The 24,193-nt window shown below is 39.9% G+C and overlaps 3 protein-coding genes across 3 annotated transcripts; all 3 read right to left on the reverse strand.

Moving 5' to 3' along the window:
• Positions 1-583: 583 nt before the first annotated feature.
• On the reverse strand, positions 584-2,107 carry LOC133842449 (striated muscle-specific serine/threonine-protein kinase). The gene is given in 4 exon segments (XM_062275534.1): positions 584-976; positions 1,299-1,388; positions 1,390-1,653; positions 1,996-2,107. Coding segments are annotated over 4 exon segments (363 nt in total). The 5' UTR covers positions 1,999-2,107; the 3' UTR covers positions 584-970.
• Positions 2,108-12,466: 10,359 nt separating this feature from the next.
• Positions 12,467-14,384, reverse strand: LOC133841495 (uncharacterized). Its single transcript, XM_062274020.1, has 2 exons — positions 14,126-14,384; positions 12,467-14,030 (listed from the first exon to the last, which is right to left on the reverse strand). The coding sequence occupies exons 1-2, from the start codon at positions 14,126-14,128 to the stop codon at positions 12,651-12,653; spliced, it is 1,383 nt and encodes a 460-aa protein (XP_062130004.1). The 5' UTR covers positions 14,129-14,384; the 3' UTR covers positions 12,467-12,650.
• Positions 14,385-15,771: 1,387 nt separating this feature from the next.
• On the reverse strand, positions 15,772-22,650 carry LOC133841494 (acetylcholine receptor subunit beta-like 1). Its single transcript, XM_062274019.1, has 7 exons — positions 22,522-22,650; positions 22,281-22,454; positions 19,272-19,408; positions 18,292-18,446; positions 17,600-18,044; positions 16,263-16,862; positions 15,772-16,206 (listed from the first exon to the last, which is right to left on the reverse strand). Exons 2-7 carry the CDS (start codon positions 22,351-22,353, stop codon positions 16,042-16,044), a joined length of 1,575 nt encoding a protein of 524 aa, XP_062130003.1. The 5' UTR covers positions 22,354-22,454; positions 22,522-22,650; the 3' UTR covers positions 15,772-16,041.
• Positions 22,651-24,193: the final 1,543 nt, after the last annotated feature.

The following is a 24,193-nucleotide window of genomic DNA, read 5'->3' on the forward strand; positions in this document are numbered from 1 at the left end:
TTTTATTTATTTGTTTGTGCCGCGCAAAAGTCTTAAATCGTTGCTCTTAAAGTGGAAGTGCCATTCTAATTTGTTGTTCCCGTAAAAACTAACAAATCATAGAACAGGAATCAATATTAGACAATCGAATGTTGCGCATTTCTGGTAAGTTCCCCCTCGGCAACGAAAAAAAAAGCAAAGCCAAGCATTCATTCAGAGCTTCCGTATGCAAAATAGCATACAGTATTTTGAATTCATCATTCGCATTCATCCTATTCACACACATGTAGGTCTCTCATACTTCAATGATTAATGATGAGTGGCGAACAGGCAGCAATCAGTTTTGAGTTTTCAGTTTTCAGTTTCAGTTCTCAAATCTCAAATCTCAGTTCAAAGTTCCCAACGGTTTGCAGTGGCTACTAATGTTGATAATAAGAACGAATCTTGCACAGTATTCCGACATATTTATTGTGCCTCTGATGAGCTGTGAATACTATAATTAAAGACATGCTTCTTCGATATGCCATATCATTGATGGACCTTGGCCGAAACAAATAATACATTACGCTTGCTTTTTGTATGTTTTTTTTCATATTTTTTTTTATTTTACAAATAATTTATATTTATTTACGTGTGTTTGCGATTCAACAATAACTAAATACTTCGATTTCGATTTTGTTTTTGTTTTTGTGTGTTTTCAGTTTCATTTTCAATTTCGATTTCGATTGTGTTTTTTCTTTGTATCTTCCGAACTTCATTTGTCTCTTTGTACTTTGATGTTTTTTAGTATTTGTATCTTATTCGTCAGCGTTTTCGTGGGAAAAACGCCTTTGATTAGGATTTTGTTATTAGATGCGATAGTTGGATAGATTGAAGAGTAGTAGATTGAGGTAGATTTGTGGTTGAGTTTAAGGTTGAGGTGGCTGCGTGAGGTGCGTGGTATGTATGCTTGGGGATATTTTTTGGTAATTGTTTATATATTTTGTTTTGGTTAATGCTATTTATCCATGTGTGTTGGTTGTGGTAGTAGTAGTAGTGGTAGTGTCGGATGCGGGAACGGGTTCAGGATGATCGTGATCGTGATCGGGAGCGGGAACAGATCGGGGTGTAAGTATTGGGCGGGGCGGGACAAGGGAGAGAGAGAAAAAACATATTGTGTGGTGAATAAAAAAGGCAGCCAGCAGGGAAAAAGAAAAACCAAAAACAAAACATAAGGATTCGTAAAAGATGAATTAGATATATTAAATAAGAAGTCAAGAAGTTAAGTGCTAGAGCATTGCCCCTCTTTAGTAGCGGCGCTGACGGTAGAAGCGTCTTACATAGACTGGGCGACGATACTGGTAACCACTCTGGCTGCTGTATGCGTGTCCGGAGATGTGCTGGGCCTGCTGCTGCTGGGCCAGAGGGGGGCAGGTATTGGGCGCGCTGTGCAATTGGCTGCTGGACATAGTTCTGGGCAATGGCGACGGGACGTGCGACGGGACGGGCCAACGGCAGGGGTGCAACGGGACGTGGGGCGGGGGCAGCGGCAATTGGTGCCGGCTCCTCGATGTCAATGTATTCCGGTTCGGGTGTGGCAATGTCCTGAGGATTGGGTCCCTGTGTGGCCGAATCGGGCAACTGTGCGCCAGCTGCGAAGCCAATGAGAGCCAAAGCGATGAACACGAAGAATTTCTGCCGGAAACAAGAACAAAAATGTGTTGTTTGTTGAAGTACACTTTTTTATGGCGGCTTGTTAATGTTATTTATAGTTGTGTTTGCTATTGTTGTTGCTCTTTGCTGTTGCTGTTGCTGTGGCCTGGGCGCGAATGGAATGCGAGAATGACACTCGAGCCTGTCAGAACGCAATGAAGTTGTTCACTTGAGTTCGGCACTCCAAACTGATTGTTCTTTTGATTTGCGTATAAATTCTTTTTTGTCTTTTTTTTATTTATAGTTCACTTTAGGCCTTTTATTTATATCCTTAATTGCGCACTGGCCAAATATATTTGCATTATCCCTGCAGGGATCACATACCATTTTGTTTAGATTAGTTTTTGTTTGTTTTTTTGAAGGAGTTTTTGTTACGCAAAAATTTCTCGTCCAGAAGCGCACGAGCAATTTACACTCAAGAAGTTCAAAGCACAAATGATGATGAGCTGGGCAGTTTCTATGAAATTTATACTATATCTGGCCGGTCCGGTTCGTTATGTGGGTCTAAAGAGAGAAGAAGCAAACGCAAAGCGACGACCGCCAAAAAAAACTCGATGAAACACACACATACGGTGTTATAAATAAAGTAACAGCAACAACAACAGCGAGAAGAGTTGAAAGAAGCATGGCAACAACTACAGCAACATTAACAACATCAAACAAATTCAAATCAAAATTTAAATTAAATAATTCGATAATATTAGCAGCAGCAGCAGCAGCGAACAGCGGCAGCTAGAAGTGGTCACATGCTGGCGACCCTTTGGCCAAAAGCAGCATCAGTAGACACAGTCACAATCACTTTGTTGTCGTCACGAGTCATGACGCATCGGTCAAAGACGAAGACGAAGATGGAGACGCAATCACAATCGCAGTCGCAGTTAAAATCACATTCTGCGCTCCATAAACAGACACGCAGCAAACACACAACAATGGCCAAAACAAAAGAAGATAGTTAAGAGCAAACTCGATCTCGATTTCGATCACTACACTCTATTTCTCGCTCTCTTTCTCTCCCTCTCTTTCCCGCTCAGACTCTCTTAAGCTTAAGTCGCGCGGTGTTGTGCAGTGCTTGGCACGGCTCGTGGCTCAAGTGAAGTTCGTTGCCTAAGTCTTTTGTATTGTTCTGTGTGTTTCGCTCTAATTTGCATAACATTTTTATAAGAATTATATTTTTAGCTAGCACTACGCGTACACACAATGGAATATCTGGTCATCTAATTATGCCAACGCAATCGTATATCATCTTTTTTTTATGCTGGCCTATAAATCTGTTTAGGCAGTTAACCAAATAAAAAACTGAGATGTTTTGGCAACTTTTGTCACATTGAAAATTATCGCATCGCATTGTTGATATTGTTATGTTATTAGGAAAAGGCAAATATTATTAAGCTTGGCTTTAGTTTGTAGCGACAAGCTGTTAAACACATTTTGACAAACAACAACTTGACGATCATGTCAAGTTGAGGAGATTGTCTGCCCATCCATCCATTTTGGTTGTTTGTATGCTCACTTGACCTCTGCCACAAATAGAAACAAACAGCAGCAACAACAACAACGGACAACAACATCGAATTTAACGGCTTTTGGGCATACAAATATCATTTCCGTTTACTGAATTTCGTGCATATGTGTGGGGGGGAAATACATTCACCTGGCCAAAGAGTTTCAAGTGCGCCACTTGTCAGCTGCAGCCAAGGCTGGACACAGGAAATGCCACTAAGAAACGGGCTAAAAGCTTTTTTTTTGCGCAGAGGCGGAGCCAAGTGAAGACTACTGGATGAGCTCTCCACTCAGCTCTGGACCATAAAAATTAGTTAGAAATTAGTCTGGCTGCTGCTGGTTCTGAATGCTGTGACATCATTCCAACAGAAACAGAAGCCTGCCTTTCACCTGCTTTGATGGTGGCATCGTGCCTTGATTAATTGAATGTTTGTCATCGAAAACAAGAAACATAAACGGGTAAGCAGAATAGCATTTAGGCAATGCGCATATTTTCGAAGCAAACTTATTTATGGTTATTTTTACGGTTATTAGAAAATGTTAAAATGTAATTAATAATGACTTTGTTTGGCATATTATGTTTCTAGCAATGCTTACCAAAGACTAAACACCGATAAATCGCATATTAGTTATGGAACCCCATCGTCATCGTCATCATCATCATCATGCGCTGCGCTGCGCTGTGTTGCGTTGCGTCACTCGATTTGAATTGCAAAACGTGTCATTCAAAATATTAGAAAACGGCATCGAACGACAATTCTATTCTTATTGAGTTCATAAATCTATGAGAAGGCGTGCCAGATTTATTATGTTATCATTTTTGTCGCCACAAAACACGCATCGCATCGATAGCCAAACGCAGGGTATTTCATAAAATATGATAACATTTTTAAAAACCACTTTTATTTATGTTTATGGCTATATAAAATGAATATGTTGATCATTTCATCTTTTTTTTTCATCGTTTTGGTAACTCGTTGTCGCACCGGAACCGAAAATGAAGTCGTCGCCAAATTAGCATAGACCCAACCATCGTGCCAATCGGACAATCCCCAATGAACCGGTAAAAAAAAGAAGGTAAAAACAAATCACACAGACAAATACTAAATACTGTATAAAATGCTATCACAAATTGAATCAAAAGCCATGAGCCGACACGTTGTTGGAAAATTACCTTAAATGCCGGCAATCGAAAAATGTGCTTATTTATGGGCTTCCAAGTGCCGCATCATTAGCTAAACGCACTTAAGACTTTAGCATACGACGACGACGACGTCGACGATGATGCGTAGAGTTGGCCAAAAAGTAAACAATTCGTGAGCCTCGGATAAGAATGGGACCTCCCAAAAGTTTGGCCGTTAACCTTGCGACCAACGCCTTATTAAACATTTTTTAAATGTTCCAAGCGTGCGACAAAATTTCCAATTATAATGTATTCGACCTGTTATCCGAGCCATGTTTTTTTGGCTCGTTTACAAGCGATCCAAGCGATAAGAACAATACAAAACATTAAGCCAAAAAAAATGTATATAGAGAGGAAGATATAGTATTCATATGGAACTGACAAACAAAAGTTTCCCACGTCTGCAAATTATTGCTAAGCGATCGAACGATTAAAACGATGACACGCCTCGTTTTCTGCCTATGTGTGTGTTTCTTTTTCTTTTTTGTTTAGCATTTGAATAAGATTGTAAATACTAAGCAAACAGATATAATGATAAATTTGCATGGCTAAGCAAAAACATCGAGCGGTGCTCTATTGTCAACATATGACACGGAGGTGTTGTTTTTCCTTTGACGTTTCAATCGACGCATGGCAATGCGTCTTCTTGCTTAGTTTTTGTTTTGCTGTTGTTGTTATTGTTCAAAAGCAAACGAGGCGGCACACAATGCGTATGCGCAATGCCAAATTAAGTTGCTAGGTTAACACTACTACGCTGACTGCTATCTTTAGCATAAATTCACAATAACTTTAAACTCATAAATAAAACAAGCTGCAAAAATTGCACAATTTAAATCATGTTGCAGGCATCGTTATAGCCATAGCCATAGCCATAGCAAACGAGGTAGAAGTTAACCTTGGCTACTTGTTAGTATTTTAAATTCTTTGGCCAACATTAATTTTATTTTAAATACAAGTGTACACATTCCAATGTTTGGCCTACCCACGATGAGAGATAGACAGATTTGTTAGATAGACACTCATTCCTGTCATTCACTCGAAATGTTATTTTGTCAAGTGTCGAAACAATGAATCGTAAATAACTGACGTGCTTCCGCACATTCACCAACTGAAGAGCCGCATTGTCAGCGCTCTCGCTCTCGCATTAGCATTATAAATATTCAATTAATTATGGCAAAAGTATAACAGCATTTAACAAAAACCGAATATTATATTCCCTTAGAAGAAATATCTGTGCTTCCGTTTTTACGGCCAAACATTCTTAGCACATAAAACAGTTGTTATAGCTGGCATAAAAATATTTAGGCATTTAATATTCGACAACAACGAAGAGTCTGATAGAGAGACACATAGAATGCTGAGGCACTCGAATGATTTATAACTACTTCAATAAATTTTATTTAAATGGCTGCTGCTGAGGCAAACAAAATAAATAAATGTTGCTACACATTATTTCCGCCTCCGCATTTAGCTAATCACAATCCACATTTAGCCACAATTAATGTTCGAACTTGTTTCAGTTTTGTTTCACTTTATTAGGCCTCAATTGACCTACACACAATATTGTGACACGTAATTCTTGGTATTGCAGATGAGCAATCCAACAATATAAATGCAAATTAATGGGCGATTCTCTTCTCTTCTTGTTAAATGTCATATCTATTTTGATTCCCAATAAACCGTTGCCGTTCCCAATTCTGGAGCTAGATGCTTAAATCAGACACGCGCCTTTTGTGAAAGCAGTCCGAGTCTGAATCTGAGTCTGAGATGTTAACATTTAATTGGCAACAACAGCGCATTCATTATGCAAATTGGTCGCAAAAAAAACTGATCGGACATCTGAGAACTTCAACCAGCATTAAGCTCTATCTAATCATTATTTAACTTAGTAATTAGCTTTTATAACGCAACAACAGCAATAAACAAAAAAAAAGCAGCCGCAAAAAAAAGTGGAAATATAATAAAAAATCATAATTATAATGGCTGCTGGCCGTTGGCTAAATGAATTCGTAGACACAACGACACATCGATGGTCAAAACGTTAAACATTTTTAGCTTAGACACTTTGGCACCTTTTTTTCTATTTCTTATTCTTTTGTTTGTTATCTTTTGCTGTTGGCTCGTGCCGTGCTCTGATTGAGCTAGCACTTTGAACTTTGTTTAAGACTCTGAAGATTATTATTATTTCGATAATTAAAAATAATATTATCGAGATCGAATAGAACTCAAGAGGCCTCCTCAAAGTGGAGGGAGAATTCTTGAGACGATTCCAGAATAAATAACATGTTCTAATAAAGATATATTTACGCATAAGCTTGGGTAACCCAGTTAACAGACATGCTGGAAGGAACTTAAATCATTCTGTCTTCAATTCTGATAAGATGCTCAAAAGCGGTTCCTGTGAAGTGGGTGATTAATTGCGAATCATTGACTAAATCTCGCTTGGATAATAGCTTTCAATTTCAGTTAAACATATTGTTAAGCTGACATTTCATTTAATTTCATTTTTTATTATCAGCAAACATCGTTTTTAGTGTCGCAGATCAGCCATTCAAGTATTCATTCATATTTCTGTGTAGATGATGATAGTGACAAATCTAGTTCATAGTCAAACATGAAATGACACTGATGACTATCGCTTTATACATAATATGCCATAAGTCCGCCATAAAAAAAGCAACTCGTTCTAGCTAGTTGTTTCGTGTTGTTGACTGCCTAGCACTTAGGCCAGGCAAAAAAAAAAATACAAATAAAAAACTCGTTGATTTAAATGTTTATATTTATAAGCCATTCGAGTTAATTTGCACAAATGCAAATGAATCTGCTCGTGTGTACGAATATCTATCTTTTGGCATCTTTAGTTTGTATCTCTTCTGTTTTTTGTTGTCTAATGGGCAGCGGGCAGAGATTTTAGAACCCGTTTCACTGAGCTGCCGCTCGCTGAGCTGGCACGTGACGTGGTTGACGTTGATATCCAAGACAAAAGAAAGAAAAAAAAAGGTTCTCGCCACAGTCCCGCCACAAAGTCTGGCAAAGATTTGGCGCTGTAAAGTTCTAAACTTGGCCAATGGTCAATGGCCCAACTAATTGATACTCTAAGCTTTACAAAGGTCTATGGAGCGTGTTTCTGTGTATGTGTGTGTGGGTATGTGTGTTAAGTAGCTGATCTGACATTGTTTCGAATTAGATGCCCGCTTGCTGCGATTTATTTGGCGAGGGGCTTTGTTGCCATTTGTTTTGTGTGTGCATCTTATAAATGACTTGAATATGATGCTGCTGCTACCCAAAATGTGATTGTGATTGTGATTGTGTGTTGCGTTTGCGTTTGTGTGTAAGGCCAAGGTTAAAATTTGTAAAGAGATTGTAAACATTGGATAATTTAATTTTGGTTTCTTTTTTTTTTTGGTTTTGCTGTTTCATTTGCATTTTGAAGCCACTACTTCGACAACAACTACCAAGCAACATTTTCGGATGTGTTGATTTGTTTGACACGTATTATGGATTTGCTTGACAAGTGCCTGTCAGCCGAGGGGCCCTCACAACTCACAACACACACAACGCACGACCCACATTGTTGGCCACGCAATGGCAACGGTGACCAGTTTTAAGTTCAGCTTCAGTTCCAGTTGCGTTTCTGCATGGCATATGTTGACGTGCCGTTAATTGATTCACGCTCACCGAAAAGCGCAGTCTGTCAGCGGTCAACAACAATCCAACAATCCACGGTTTATTGTCCACGGCTTCCTGCCAAGTAGTCAATAGTCATAGTCCACAGTCAAGATTCAACTTAATGGTCCACAATGAATAGCATTTGCGTGACAAAGACGCCCCAAAGGCATTATGAATGGCCCAGTCAAAATGGTCAAGTCAATGATCTGCTTCTCTTTATGATTGTCGCATCGCATTTTCGCTTTCAAGCTCCAGCGCATTGTAAGCTTTTAATTGAAACTTAATAGCCAACAAATTGTGCCTTGATATTATGGAAATCGTTTGGGCCTCAAACGCATAAAAAAAACAATATTCAATCAATTGCTAAGAAAGGCCGCTCTGCTCTGCTCTGCTCTGCTTCGTAAAGCATCTCCCATCAACGCTGAATTGATATCGAAATTGCCAAAAGTCTATTTTGCTATTTTTAAACAAAGGCTAAGCCAACTAATGAGCCGCTATCTTCTCTATCTGAAGTTATCCATCTGTTGTCCACGAGTCGGGAATGGCAAGCAAATAATTGGCAATTTCAGCAGCTAAACGATTTTGTTCGCGCTTCGCTTATAATTCATAAATCGCGGCTGTCAATTGTTAGAGTTGTTTCTCATTGTTTTTGTTTTTGTTGTTCGTCTGATTTTGCTGATGGCGATGTCGATTTTTATGCTACTACTTAGAAAAGATTTCTTGTGCGGCTTTTTCGTTTCTTTGGATAATGTTGATTTATTTGCAATCACTTGAACGCTCAGAAGGTTAATAGATGTTAAGCATCTAATAAAGTATTGATTAATTTTCAATGCGTGAAGTAGCGGGGGGAAATTACATGCAATATCGTTCGAATCGGAATCGGAAAAGGAAGTTGCATACGGTAAATGAACTCAACAATTAGCGATTCTAAAAATAGACACACTGCAAATTAAATGCGATTAGCGAATTAAGCAAAGTTGAAGCTTCAAAATATTTAATTTGTTTATAAGAATGTGCCTCGTTTAAACCGAAACGTATACTTGATTTATTGCCAGCATTTATGCAAATGCCAAAATACTTAGCTCAGACACAAACCAACAGCGTAGACATGTACCTAAAAGTATGCAATAGTTTTTGCAATTTTCGTGCGGTGAATTTTCGTTGCTGCTGGCAACGAATTTTAACTGGCAATTAAAAGTATAAAACAAATTAAACTTCTCCAAGTCAGTTTCGTTAAGAAAGCATAATTTTGGGCTACAGTTGAGCAGCCACTTTAAGCGCTTGCACAAGCCAGTAGCTACAAGCATAATTGAGATTAGATTTTTCATGCGTGGTTAGCTTTTCAACTGGCCGTTTTTGCTTCTGTCCGTTCATTTGAACCGACTGCTTCATATTTCTTTTGGCCTGACCCGTCTACACAAATCATCGTACGCAATGTTTGCTTTGGAAAAAAAAAACGTAAAGTGCGTTGCTTCTGCTACCTTTGTTGTTGCGCTGATGGTAGAGATTTTTTTTTGTACACACCTAGCTTTGATTTTGTGGTTTTTTCACTCTTGTCAGCATCTAAATTTTAGAAATACAAGCGGCTAACAGTTTGAACAACTGTGCCAAGGGCAATTTCGCTCTGATTGATTTACAAGAGGCGTTGCCCCAGTGCGATCTGCGCATACAGAAGTGGAGTCTTGTGCTCCAAGCCAACGTTGCGTATGCGTCATTAGAAATCATGACGAACATTTCTTGGCGATGGCATAAATCTGGCAAACAAGCTGAAAGACTCTTTATTGAATGCTGTCGATTAAGTCATAATTATAATTTGTCAGTTAATATTTTTGATTAGTTGTCGAGATTAATATACAACAAGAAAAAAATTAAGGAATTTTGTTAGATGAGATAAAAACCAATTTTTGCCGCCGGCCAAAGCAGAACATCACAATTTATTTAAGCACCAGACACAAATAAATAAATGTATGTATATATTTCAGTGTTTTTGTACACTCATCTATTTTTTTGTTTGTAGCTTAATTTATTTAATATTAATACTTGTATTTACATTTGCGTGTCGTTCGAGTCTCCGGCTATTTGTGAGTGTGAATAACTTGTTTGGGAAATTACACCCGGATGGATGGAAGCTGAGAATCCGTCATACTTTGTGCCTTGGATTTGTGCTTTGTCGTTTCGTTATTCGTTACATAGAATTCGATAAGGTCATCAGGCACTAACTAATGAACTTGTTCTATCCAACGCCAACGCCAACGCTAAACAAATGAAATTAAATGAAATAAAATGAAGCTTAACTCTAATCAACTAACAAAACAATGAGCGGACAATGCGTGCCGAATCTTTTGACATGCCGAAAAAAACAAACTCTGAAAATCTCTGTAATCATAAATCACGCAAAAAAATGCGAAGCTTCAAGCGCCTCGGCATCAGGTTGCAGCTGCAGGTCAGTCAAATAGCAGCAAAAAATACATAAATCACACCCAGAGACACACTCGTTAAGACGTTAATCAAAAGCAATGCAGTGTTGCTTCGACGAAGGGCGCGTGTCTTCATCATAATCATCATCATCGACTACTAACATTTTGAATAGCTCCACCAAGCAACTATGATGTCCAACTGCAACTCTCTCAGTCACAGTCAAATCGAAGGCCGTAAGTAAATGCTTATGTAATTAGTAAGTAGCTGAGCCCTCTAAGCCCCTAAAGCCATGGCAAAAAGCATTGCTTAACCTGTTGCCGCTGTTGTTGCAGTTGCAGTTGCAGTTGCACTTTTTTGGGGCCTAATGAAGCACATGCATCGCCATCTCCATCGCCATCGCCATCGCCATCGCCATCGCCGTCGCCAGCGCCAGCTCAATTTATTGACTAAGCGCAATTGACAGATTGACTAAATGAATGATGGACTAACTGACGACAGCTTGTGGGAATTGAGTCGTCGTCAACAACTCGTCAACGACGTCGACTATTCATCTACCACTACTTACATACTCGTACTGTTTTCGTATTGATTTTGGCTGAGAGACGATGCCGGTCGATCGATCGATCGATGGATGGATCGATCGATGACTTCGAAGGCACCTTGAATGCACCGCCATCTATGGCAATGCTGCAATTCGAATCGTTATGTGCGTTTATATAGTCATTATGGACTCATGGATTTATGGATTTATATACTATAACGACACCTAAGCATTTAACAAACAGTGCCCGCCGATGAGAACTGTGACTGCTGCTTCACGGCTGCTTGACGCTCACGGAATTTCCGCTTGTTTGCCGGCATCAAATTTAAGATTTTTGTTGCGGTTGCTATTTTTGTTGATGCTGTTGCCGTTGCTGTTGCTGTTGTTGTAGCTGTTGTTGTTGCCATTGCTGTGGTCCCTGTGCGACTAAACATTGATTTATGGCATAATCTGTTGATTGATTTGACCTACCGGAGAGTGCAGCCTCTGACTCCAACTTTACACTCAACCAAAATAATAAACCTATTATTATTACAATGGTCGAAAATTGCTGGCAGCTCATAATGGCACATTAAAAATATTAATGACAAAAAAAAACACAGAATTATAAATGCCAAATAGGCATAAAATTTTGTTTACACTGATCAAAGTATGCATAGAGAGAACATTTTAATTTGTTTCCTTAGGTTTTAAAGTACAGATGTTGTAAAACAAATAAAATAAATTTCAGAATTGTTGATTTATAGCAAAAGAAAATCATTACAAAACAAATATAAAATAAAATCCATTTGAGAAGAAAATTATATAAAAAAAAATATGCTTTAACTACTTTTAAAATTTTTGAAAATAATATATGGAACTCTTCACACTTTTATCAATACAATTCAAATATTAATACTCAAGTTGCTTGAGAAATTTTTGAAGAGGCTAAAAATAATACAAAGAACTATTCACACAGATGTATATCAATAATATTTTTAGTATCCTTGAAAGAAAAAATTGATATATCGAATTATTCAAACTTTATATTATTTATACTACAGCGAATGAGAAATATTGGAAATAAAAAGTTAATATGACGATCCTTAGCAAAAAATACTTTTTTTTCGAATTTTTGTTATAAATTTTATGTTTTTCCCCTGTTTGTTATCTCTTTTTTTACCTTATTTCTGAAATGCTCTAATTATCTACAAGTTTATTTCGTGCTGTAATTTCTCTCAGTGCATCAATCTATAACTCGATTTACAGCCGGCCGGCTACTGATGTTTTGTTGCACTTGAACTGCTGATATTTGGTGTGTTGTGGCATCTGCCGGCGCTAATGACCGTCGCAATAGATCTTAGAACGCGTCAACTGCTTGTCAGAGCTGACGCCACAGAAGGTCAGCAAACTACTGAATGCAATAGCTGCAGCATCCACTGGCAATTGGACATTGGCCAAGTGCACAATCTGGCAATGCGATCTAGCGAGTCAAAGTTAATTGGTTTCGGTGTAGAATTCTCTTTATTTGAAACGACGATTTACAATAGATGCATTTACAATGTACCTACTACAAAGTACGGCGGGGAAGGCAGCGTAGCAAGTGCTCCAAAAATTACTACTTGGGATGCATTATGAAAGTGCGAACATGATTTCGATTTGGATCTCGTTTTGGAGTGTGCCAAACACTTAGAAGGTGAATGGCTTGGCAGGCTTATTGTAGTTGTAGCCATCCGGACCCAACGATCCAGCATCTGGCACTGGCTCTGGCTCAGGCGCCGGATAAGTGGGACTTGGTGGTGCTGGGGGTGCGGGTGGGCGTGGCTGGTAAGTGGGTGGCGCTGGAGGGCTCGCGGGAGGCGAGGGAGGCACGTAGCCAGGAGTTGGTGCTGGCGGTGCAGGTGGTGCTGGTGGGCGTGGCTGGTAGGTAGGTGGTGCAGGTGGTGCTGGTGGACGTGGCTGATAAGTGGGTCCCTCTGGCGGGGGTCCGTAGCTGGGAGTGGGTGCTGGTGGGCGTGGTTGGTAGGTAGGCGGTGCCGGAGGACTAGCAGGAGGAGGACCATAGCTAGGAGTAGGTGCTGGCGGTGCAGGAGGTGCTGGTGGGCGTGGCTGATACGTGGGTGGTGCTGGAGGTGCTGGTGGTGGGGGACGTGGCTGGTAAGTTGGTGGTGCAGGCGGGCTGGAAGGTGGAGGACCATAGCTTGGACCAGGAGCTGAAGGTGCTGGTTGCACTGGTGGGCGTGGCTGATAGGTAGGTGGTGCTGGTGGTGCTGGAGGTCCGCTTGGTGGACCAGAAGGCGGCAGATACTCAGGACCAGGTTGCTGAGGACGAGGTGGTTGAGGACGCGTTGGCTGCGGGCTTGGTGGCTGAGGACGCGTGGGCTGTGGCTGAGGTTGAGTTGGTGGTGGTCCGTAGTCGCTGGTGGGTTGCGGTGCTGGCGGCGATGGACGCGTGGGCACTGGACGTGGCTTGGGCTGCTGTGGCTGATCGGGAGGCAAGTATTCCGGTCCGGCGGGAGGAGCCTGAGTCTGTGGAGGTCCATAGCTAGGACGTGGCTGCGTTGGCTGGGGCTGAGGACGTGGTGGCTGTGTCTGAGGTGGACCATAAGAAGGAGCAGGTGCTGTGGGCACAGGCTGAGGCTGAGGACGAGGAGGTTGAGTTTGTGGGGGACCGTAAGACGGAGCTGGTGCCGTGGGCTGGGGACGTGGTGGCTGCGTCTGAGGAGGTCCATAGGAAGGAGCAGGTGCGGTGGGCACAGGCTGCGGTTGAGGACGTGGTGGCTGCGTCTGAGGTGGGCCATAAGATGGAGCCGGAGCAGTGGGCTGCGGTTGCGGTTGCGGACGCGGTGGCTGCGTTTGAGGTGGGCCATAAGACGGACCAGGCGCTGAAGGAGCTGGTCCGGGAATCAGACCAGAGTCCTCAATGCCATTGCCCGAGGGCGGTGGGGGAAACGGCAGCGATGGCTGCTTGTAGTGATAGCCATCCTCACGCAGATCGGTGTCCAGATGCGAGACATCCGCCGAGACGCCAGCGGCAGCGATCAGCGCCACCAGAGGCAATAAAAAGCGCTGCGGAACGAAGGGAAGGAAGAGCAACAAACACAATTTAGATTAATCCGTGAATGGTTGCGAATTGAGTTTCATGAAATGGTGCGCACACTCACCATGTTGGCTAAGTTGAGCGCGCGAATTTTCACAGTTTTTCCAAGTGGGAAAACACACACTAGACACAGTCACAGTTAAACGCGGCGAAGCGAGCGCAATGAGCGATGAAATTGAACTGTATTTTTTCTGTTTACCGGTTTGAGCACAACACACGACAATTGCTGTCTATTGACGACTTGGCAACTGGGCAACTGGACGACGGAGCCAGCCAGCGACGTCTTCGTTGCAAAATCAGAAAATCGAATGATGCCCAAATGTTCTCCCTTGGCGAATTTATACCAAAGCAGCCCCTAAGCTGGCTTAGCTAGGTTTTTGAGCCAAGCCGACGACGAAGTTTTGACTCAGCGAGAAGCGAGACCAAAACCGAGACGTGATGTGATGCGAGAGACACTCGGTCGGCTCAGTTTGTCTCAGTCGTCGTCATCGTCGTCGTCGTGATGCTGCAACCTTTGTTAGTTGTATTTGTTGTTGTAGTTGTAGTTGCTGTAGTTGTTTCTCTACTTGCTGCCGCCGCTGCTGCTGCTGCTGCTGGTAATCAACGGCGATTGTAAGTCAATAACAACGCGTACTAGTTAGTTTTTTAGCGCTTAGGGTTTTTTCACTTTTTGTACTCATACCTTAGCTATTTAGCTGGCCCTGGCTGGTAGTTGATGTTAACCAGGAACCATGCTTATCAAACCTTAGTGTCGTATATTTACATTTAATCACCGCAAGCCGAATGAGCTGACAGAATTCACACCAAAGTTGTAGCTGGCTGCGAGTTGATTAATGTGCGAAATACTTTGTTCAACGATTTGCATATTTTCAGACATATCAAATCATAAGCTGACATCTAACGAAATGGAATCGTGCCAAAGATCTACAGAAATGCTTGCTGTCTACAATAAAGAGCTGAGTCAGAAGTGCAACATGCACATTCCAGTAGATATTTATAGATATCTGCTATTTATGGCAGTGCAAAACTAATTTGCATTGACAACAGCTTCCAACAACAACAGCTGACGTTGCAATCGCATAAAATACATAGCCAGATAAACGCCAATATCAATTAATTAATAAGCCAATTAGTTGGCGGGTTACGCGGCGTATGCGCAATGCTCTGAGCCAGTTTCCATTTTTGCTATTGTGTTTTTAAATTTTATGATATTTTTTTTCGCATTTTTTTTTTTTATTAATTAACTTTGCATTTTTATTAGTTTGTTAGTTTTCTGTGTTGTTTTTGTGTTGCCTTTTTGGTGTTTTGCCTATAAGTTTGTTTTTGCTCTGTGTTTTTGTGTTTGTTTTTTGGGTTATCGCATTTTCGTTATCAATTTGCTGGATGTGAAGCACTTACAAATTTAATTTAGTTTTCATTGATCTTCTTATGCATTAGTTTTTAAATTGGTTTACTTAGTTCTCTAAACATAACAAATTGCAAATACTGTCGTCGTGTCATTAAAGTTATCATTGTTTATTGCACTTAAACTAAATATATATTATTATTTTAAAATTAAAAATATTTGTTTTTCCACACAATTCCACTAGTTGATTTGATTCTCATGTTTTGCTTTTCGTTCTCATAAACCTTTTTTGTTATTGTGAATTTCGTTTTTTGTTTTATTTTGAATGATTTCTATGCCTAAATGTGAAGCTTTTCAAATTGCAATTTTCTGTGTCGGATAATTATTTGCGTTTATGTGTTTTTTCGTTTGTAACTTGAATTGTTGCTATAGTCCTAAGATTGAATTAGCCAATTTGCCAATTTTTTCTTTTGTTTCGACATTTCTTCTAATTGTCATTTATTAAAATCTAAAAATCCGCTTAAATTTTTTTCGTTTATTTTATTTTATTGTTGCCTTTTGCAATGTTTAACCTTTTGTTTAGTTTTTGTCCAATTGGAAGATAGAGTGAGAGTTTCGACTCTTTTTTTACTTGTTTACTTGCCACGATAGATCTCGATGATGCGATCTTGATCGACGTATTCGAAGATATGTGGCGCATCCATAAGAATGCCAACGGTGCCAGCTGTGGTCACTATGAAGAAGATGTACAGCTGCAGACGATCGATGACCATGGCCACATACTTCCAATCCTCGCGAGTCTGAAATATGAATATATAATTCTATTCTTAAGAATTGTAAATCAACTATTTTTCACCTGTATATAGAGATCCTCATTGCGCAAATGCTCGGCAATGAACTCCACCGCCTCGGTGGCTTTGCTGGCCTCCGGCGAGAGCAAAATGGAATCAGAGGATTCACTCTCACGGCGGCAACCATCGCCCAGTCCCAGCTCCGCACCACTGTTCACCTTGCGATTGATCTTACAGTTGGGATGATGCAGATCCGATAGCTCCATGACCTCCATTTTCGACTGCTTGCCACCAATTGCGCTGATATGCTTGGGCAACTCGGCGGGGGAACCGTATGAGGGATGCGGATGTGCGGGCATGCTCATGCCAGGCATTTCCATCATCCAGCGAAGGCGTGTCTTGCGTGGACGCTTCATGAACAGGAAGGCGGGCAGATAGTGGAGGAAGACGGAGCGTATCCACATGGGCATACGATGTGTGCGCGGGCCACGGAAATTCCAATTGATAATGATGACGGTGACCAGAATGGAGACGGTGTTCATGATGAAGGTGAACAGCAGATACTTGGCGATCAGCGGCAGCACCAGCGATGTGGGTGGCAATATCTTCGACACAAGCAACAGGAACACAACCAGTGACAGCAAAATGCTAATGCCCAGCGTGACCTAGCCATGAATCCGGTTTGTAAGATGAGCCAAACAAGAACCCGAAATAAAATATCATAGGCCATCAAAACAAATCAAACAAGTACGATAGCTAGACTTGAGTGTGCCCCGACTGTGAGATACCCGATACCGATTTTCAATAAATGCAAAACTGTACGGAATTATTCTCAAAATAAACCCACTTAATATACTAATATAATACTACAAATTCACTCAATTTCTCTTTCACTAATATGTTAAAAATATACTGTAGAATAGAAAATATACCGGATTGTGAACCACTATATATTTAGTATATCGATATACTATTATTTTGAAATTATACCGAATATTACAAATTATACCCGATTGGTAACCAAAACAACCAAGAAGAATATGTTTGGTATATCGATATACTATTACGATCAAAATATATCATAGAGTACAAAATATACTAGGTTCTCAATCAAAGCTATTAAGACTCGACAGCAGCAGCCATTTTTCTCGTATAAAACTATTTCCTTAACAACTTCTACAGTTATCATAAAGGCAACAAAATCTAAACACACTTAATCCACATGAAAGAATGGCAAGATTTGAGAGTCTCTGAGATATCATGTCGTCTGTTGATGCTGACCAAGAATATATATGGGGTTGGAGATGCCTCCATCTGCCTATTACATACATTTGCTGGGGCAGAAAGTTAAAATACCCTCATTCTCTATGCCTAGCGGGTATAAAAATTGACCCAAACTCACCTTTTCGCCGGCCTCGGCGGGCAGATAGAAGACGAGTACGCAAAGGAATGAAATCAGCACCGTGGGTAGAATCAAGTTGACCGTGTAGAACAATGTTTTACGTCTGATGATGATGTAAAATGTAATGTCCGTCTCTGTGGGATGATTGCTGTCGCCCTCGTAAACATTCAGATAGGCGGGCACTTCGATAATATCCCAAGTACCCGATTTCCAGTAATCCGAAAGATCCACAAAGTTCTTGTTGTTATAGAGAGCCAGAGAGACTTGATCACCATTAAAGGTCCAGGATCCAAACTTCATGATGCAAGTCTGCTGATCGAAGGGGAAGTAGGTGACATCGATGGTGCAGGAGCTCTGATAGATCGCCGGTGGCACCCAGAGCACTTCACCCGTGGGATAGATGAGTACGTTCGACTTGTAGCGCACCTCGTAGTTGCCATCGGCACTAGACGCAAAGCAGAGAAAGAGATATTAGTAGTTGTCTCTTCGATAGTTGCGAAAACTTTGACGCCTAGTTTAACAGTGTTCAGAGAGAGATTTATAACACACACATATAGTATATATATAGAACTGAACTATATTGAGAGAGTGGAGAGTCTTTGGTTGGAGTTAGTTAGTTAATTTACATAGACATAGGTACACATTCTAGATTTTAGTTAGGTTAGTTAGTTAGTAATTGACCATTTACTCACTTATTGAAGAGCACAATGTCCGGCTTCCAAACCTTATCCGGAGGCAGCCGCAGCACCCCGATACCGCCGTAGTCAGCCTCATCCCACTGTAGCTGATAGTCGTACCAAACCAAACGTAACCAAACGTTTGATTTCATAATTTGATTTTTCTCATTCTTGGTTTCAATTGATCGGTTTGAATTAGTTCGATTTTTTTTTTCGATTTTCGATTTTTGAATTTTTTTTTTTTTTGGTGGTGATGATGGTGGTTGGTTGTGGTGGTGGTGGTAGAGTGGTTGTATTTTTAATTTTGTGATGGTTCAGAGTTATCGATATCGATATATCGATAGTATTTCATGATTCGAGTTCGTATCGAATCGAATAGAGAGAGAAAATATATATTGAGAGAGCGGGTGGGAAGGTAATTTAAGTCATTATTTGCATTCGGTTTTTGTTTGCGCAATAATATTGTATATTGAGTAAGTTCTTAGTTGTTATTAGATATTTGTTTTTTTGTATTATTTAACTGGTTTTGTTAATGCAATTTTAATTATACTAGATGCGTTATGCTTGCTTATTTTTTAGTAGTAGTTAGTATTCGTAATGCTAGGCATGAAGTTTCACTACAAACATACAAATAGTACAAGTCAAGACAACACACGTGTAATTAATGTATTTACAAAGCATAATCGAAACTGAAAATTTGGCTGGCGGCTACCACGCCCACTGATCGCAAACAGCACGCCCCCAAATCAGGAGGAAGGCGTAGCTGCTGCGGCCACTGTGCGTGCTGTGGTGGCAGCAACAAAACTCAAGAATTATTTATGAACAGAACTCGTAAGTACAGTTAGTTAGTTACACGCTACTAAGTTAGTATTTTATTAATTTGCTAATACTTGTGATATTTAGTAAGTATTATTTTTTGTTTTTGTTTTTTTTTAATTCGAATTATATTTTTTTTTTGTGGTTTTTTTTTAATTTTTTGATAAGATAACACTTACGACATTGATTAGCTGTACGAACGCCAAACCAAATCTTACTCCAACTTTTTGTGTCATATTTTGTACGGGTCGTATGAGTTTATTGTAGCCTCGAAAGAGGTCACGCACCAGGCGCTCTTCGTCTTCGGATGCACTGACTATAAAAAACGAACAAACACAATACACACAAAAAAACAACATAAAATTAGGGAACCAAGGGAAACACACACAAAGAAAATGGTTGATTAAAATATGGCAAAAAAAATCAAGGGAACAAATGAAAACCCAAGGAATAAACAGAACACAAGATTACAGATTACAGAAGAAGATACAGAAAAACGGAAAGAAAGACGGAACGTATATGAGCAAATTTTTTTTTGGTTGTTGTTTTTGTATTCTTTTGTTGTTTTAGTTTTTTAATTGTTTGTTTTTGTTTTCTTTTTGAGTTGTTTTGAGTTCTTTTAATGGCTTATAATGATGGCATAGCTTAGACAGTTAGACAGAGACAGACAGATAGAAAGAGAGAGAGTGAGCAAGAGAGAGAGAGAGAGTGAAGGCGAAAGAGAGAAAGATCGAGATAGACAGCACAAAGATTTCAGATTTTGCAGATTACATTCATTTTTTTTTTTGGTTCTTGTTGTTGTTGACTTGACGCCGATTTTCTAATTTAGTTTCAACTATGGAAAATTAAAAGTGACGAAACATGAAAGCCGCTCGTATTTTCATATTGTTGTTGTTACTGTTACTGTTGTGCTGTTGTTTTCATTGTTGGCGTTGTTCTAGTTGTTGTTGTGCTTTACAATGGGGAGTGAGTGAGCGAGTGTGTTGCGTATACGACGCGTTGTGTTAGATGCCATTGCACTGAACAACTGTGCGCGACAGCAGTCGACATTCCATTCACACACACACACGCATACTATGCTAACAACTGCTGTGTCGCGCACAGTGGTCAACTGGGTGCAAGGACCTCTCTCTTTGACAGATTAAACAGTCCTAGGAGCTAAGTACGATAACTCGACTCGGGTGCAAAGTTGTGTAAATACCGGGTCCTGCAGCTCTAGCTAGAAATCAGTTACAACTTCAAAACTAACACACAAAAAAAAAACAACGACAACTAAGCAATGTGACATTCAAATTTTATCCGACAGAGAAACAATTGAGAGAGAACTGAGAGTGAGAGCGAGAGAGAGAGAAATTCACTCATGCGCAGAGCAACTGGGATGTGGATGGATGCTGTTGCCCAGCTGCTGTGAAAAGCATGGGGCATGGCAATGTCCCTGGCACAAGAGTGAGTCTAAGAGTGTGTGTAGTAAGTGTATGTATATATATATAAGTATATGAAGTAGCTATCATGACCGGGTTATGCTTGTCTATGTGTGTTATATAGAGCACAAAATTATGCTTCTGTTTTATTTTTTTTTGGGCAAACGGAACTGGGGAGGACGGGAATATCGTGTCTGGGGTTTTGGGACTCTGAGTTTCGAGTTGCAGTTGCGCTATTTTATTGGTTACATATGTATGAGTATGATACATGTGTGTGTGTGACTGTATGTGAGTGTGTATGTGAAAGAGCTCTAAGTACAGCATAAAGTACTAAAAGGAAGTCTCATCTGTCAATTTCGGTGCGTTTATTTTATTTCTGTTACTTGATTTTTTCGACTACGGTTAACTAGATATTCGATTGGACTGCTCAGCACAGAAGGAGTATGAATTAAGATTCGGCAGTTGATACAGAAATCTTTTTGCAATCATTTGCGATCGACAAAATGCTTTCAATATATATATTCAGTTCATTTTCATTTCAGCTTTGCTTTGGTGTGTATCCATCTGCTGCGGCAGCGCCAAGGGAGTTTTTGCTACGCTTTGCAGTACATCATTTCATTTTAAAGTTTCGATTTTTTTTGTTTTTTTTGGTATTTTCTTTTTTTGGATGGAAAAATTTGTTTGTTAATTACAAAAAAGCAGAGAGATAGCTAATTAGAAGGTGGATGGTGAAAATAGTAGTAGTAAGTAGTATTGTAGTTTGTTGTAGTAGTAGAAGGTATCGGGGGAGTTGAAAGAGGTTTATATATATATATATATATTTAAGTAGGTTAAGAAGTTTAACAGCTTTGTATTTTGCGAGCGTTGGAAGTTAAACTATTAAAAAAACTATGCTATATTTAATATAGAGCAGCTATATACGAGATAGAGAGAGAGGAAGAGAGAGTTGGCGAGAGAGAGAGAGATGGAAATTCTAAGCTGCAGTTTTAGTTGAGTTAAGAGCGGGTGCTAGGAGATAGTTTAAGTTTATTATTGGAGACTAAGGCTACTAATGATTACAAGAGAGAGAGAAAGAGAGGTAAAGTAGCAGCTATATATATTTTATATATATATTCAAATATATAGTTGATTGTATTTGGAGTTGCATTAATGAGCGGCGCAGTCTTTTTTGATATGATGGTTCGGCAATTTTTGGCAGCGCTGCAGCAGCGACGCTTTGGCAAATTCCTCAAGTTTCAATTTCAGTCGATTTGTGTAGCTGTTTCAGTTGTTTTGTAGTTTACAGTTGTAGTTATTATATAGTTGTTGTTGTTAGTTTTGTTGTTCGAGTGCCTAACTATAGACAGCAGAGGCTGCGGCTGAGGCTGTGGCTGTGGCAGAAGACAGAGGCAGAGAGAGGCAGATGCTGTGGTTAAAGGCTGTGGCTGTGGCTGTAGCTGTAGCTTTGTGGCAGAAGGCAGAGGCAGAGGCAGCGGCAGAGGCCGAGTTGGTTCTTGCTAGTACAATGAAACTTGCTGAATTTTTGTCAAGGCGTCGCTGCTTGTGCGTTCTCATAAAATTTAAGAAAAAAATCAAATCATTGCTGTAAAAGGTTGCTAGTTTCAAAGAGCTTGTTTTTTTTGTTGGATATTCATTGGGGTTTTAAGTTGGGTTAAAAATTCGTTAGCAGTTAGCAGGGTTTTTGTTGCCCGCCCCTTTAAGTTAATTACATAAGTTGCGAGCCCCGTCGAGAGCAAAGAAGTTCACAACTGCACCACACACACGTACCTGTATCAATCAATAGCAGCCCCAGGATGCTGCAGAGCAGCAGCATCAACCACGTCCTGCTCGGTAACTCCATTATTTGTAATGTGTGTCCTTGCTCGGCTGTTCCACTCTATTCCTTGACTATTTAATATGCAGGCCTGGCATAGTTATTAATTGATGAAACGCCCAAAGCGACTGAAGTGAAGATTTTTCGACATTAAAACAGCCAGTAATATGAATTGGAATAGTCTATCGACTTCACCTGCTGATTGTGGGTATTTTTTTGTTAATTTTAGTAAACTTTTCACAATTTTCAGAGGTGTTTTTGCTGTGCCTGCACGAATGTTACAACTTTTACATAGGCAGTTTGGGTGCGGATTAAGAACTCTACTTCTGGACTCTGGATAAAATCAATGCGATTGAGATTTGAGATGCGCACAGCAGCCGAGCGACATTTCTCTCCCACTCTCTCTTTCTCTCTCTCTCTGCTCTCTGCGGCGCAGCTCGGATAAAAGAGAGCGAGAGAGAGAGAGGGGGTTGCTCATGCTGCCTGCTGCCAAAATTTGTAAACAAAAGCACGTTCTTAGGGGTTGGCCTTGTTCGGCTTGGGTCAGCTGTTGATTGCTATTGTTTACATGCTGGCGCCAGAGTTGCCACCTTATGCAATTAAGTCGCTATACAGTGCGTGTGAATTGTAATGCTCCAATGCACTCCACTTCCGCAGTCTGGTTTAATTAGATGACGATGGCACAACACCTTTTGCGCCTATAAATTAAGCAACTTGAAAATGAACAAAAGCAAAAGGTCAACTGGGCGTCGTCGTCTAGAGTTTGTTTTTATGAATTTACTTTATGATTCGTTGCGCCTAATCGCTGTTAGCCAGAAGCTGCTACCAGCTACTTATACTAGAAAAATTTACATACTTTGTGTAGTTCCTCATGACGCCCAAATGATATGCAAAATTCGCGTATCATAAACTTGTCATAAGGTTCGCTACGCATCTGTAACTTTTTACATTCCTCTAAGTATAGCATATTTAATTATTCTAATTCGATATTAATTTATGTTTAATCGTTGCACATTTATGCAAAATGTTGGGTAATAAACAAGTAGGAAAGTTACAGTGGAGTGTGCTCGACTATGAGATACCTACCACCCATTTTTAATGAAAGCAAAAGTGTGCAGTATAATTTCAAAATATACCAAATTAATAAAATTAATAATATACTAAAATTATACTAAAAGTTATTCAAATATACTGCATGCTAAATATATCATAGAGTGTAAAATATACCGAATTGCCAGGCAAACAGTCTAAATTATACTGAAGTATTATACCACAAAAATACTGAAATTGTACCAAAGGCTATATTAGGTATATTTATGTAGTATTAAATTCAAAATTTACAAAAGAATGCAAAACATAGCTGATTATTAGCCAAATCAGTCTAAAATATACCAAAATTATATACCACAAAAATAACAAAAATTTACCGAAAGGTTTATATGGTATATTGATATTCAAAATATACCATACAGTGTAAAATATACTAGATTGTTTGCCAAAGCAACTAAGAATCACAGTAAGAAAGCGTTTTTGCCCATACAAAAGTACATCTTATATAACAGATAAACTATAAAGGGTCGGAGATGCTTCCTTCCGCCAGTTACACACATTTCATGGATACACAATGTTATAATACCCTTCTACCCTATGGATAGCGAGTATAAAAGTGTTTAAGGAGAGGAATTAGCTGCTAATTGCATAGAAAAAAGTGTTAATGCACATTCGAAGCGAAGGGAAACTTCCGTATGCAGGCCGTGATTGATAGCAGCGCAATTTGTTTAAACATAGTCAAGAACAATGGCAGCATGACAAATGCCCCTCACTCACTCTCTATGGTAAATAAATATAAAACGTCTTTAAGATGCAC

This window comes from Drosophila sulfurigaster, chromosome 3 (genome assembly GCF_023558435.1).
Source record: "Drosophila sulfurigaster albostrigata strain 15112-1811.04 chromosome 3, ASM2355843v2, whole genome shotgun sequence".
NCBI classification, from domain to species: Eukaryota; Metazoa; Arthropoda; class Insecta; order Diptera; family Drosophilidae; genus Drosophila; species Drosophila sulfurigaster.

Coding starts and splice junctions, on each gene's coding strand:
- LOC133841494 (XM_062274019.1), bottom strand. CDS start 22,353: ATGGAGTTACCGAGCAGGACGTGGTTGATGCTGCTGCTCTGCAGCATC. Junction 18,447..19,271: donor TCGTACAGCTAATCAATGTC/GTAAGTGTTATC, acceptor ATTGAAACCAAG/AATGAGAAAAATCAAATTAT. Junction 16,207..16,262: donor ATGAGGATCTCTATATACAG/GTGAAAAATAGT, acceptor TTCATATTTCAG/ACTCGCGAGGATTGGAAGTA.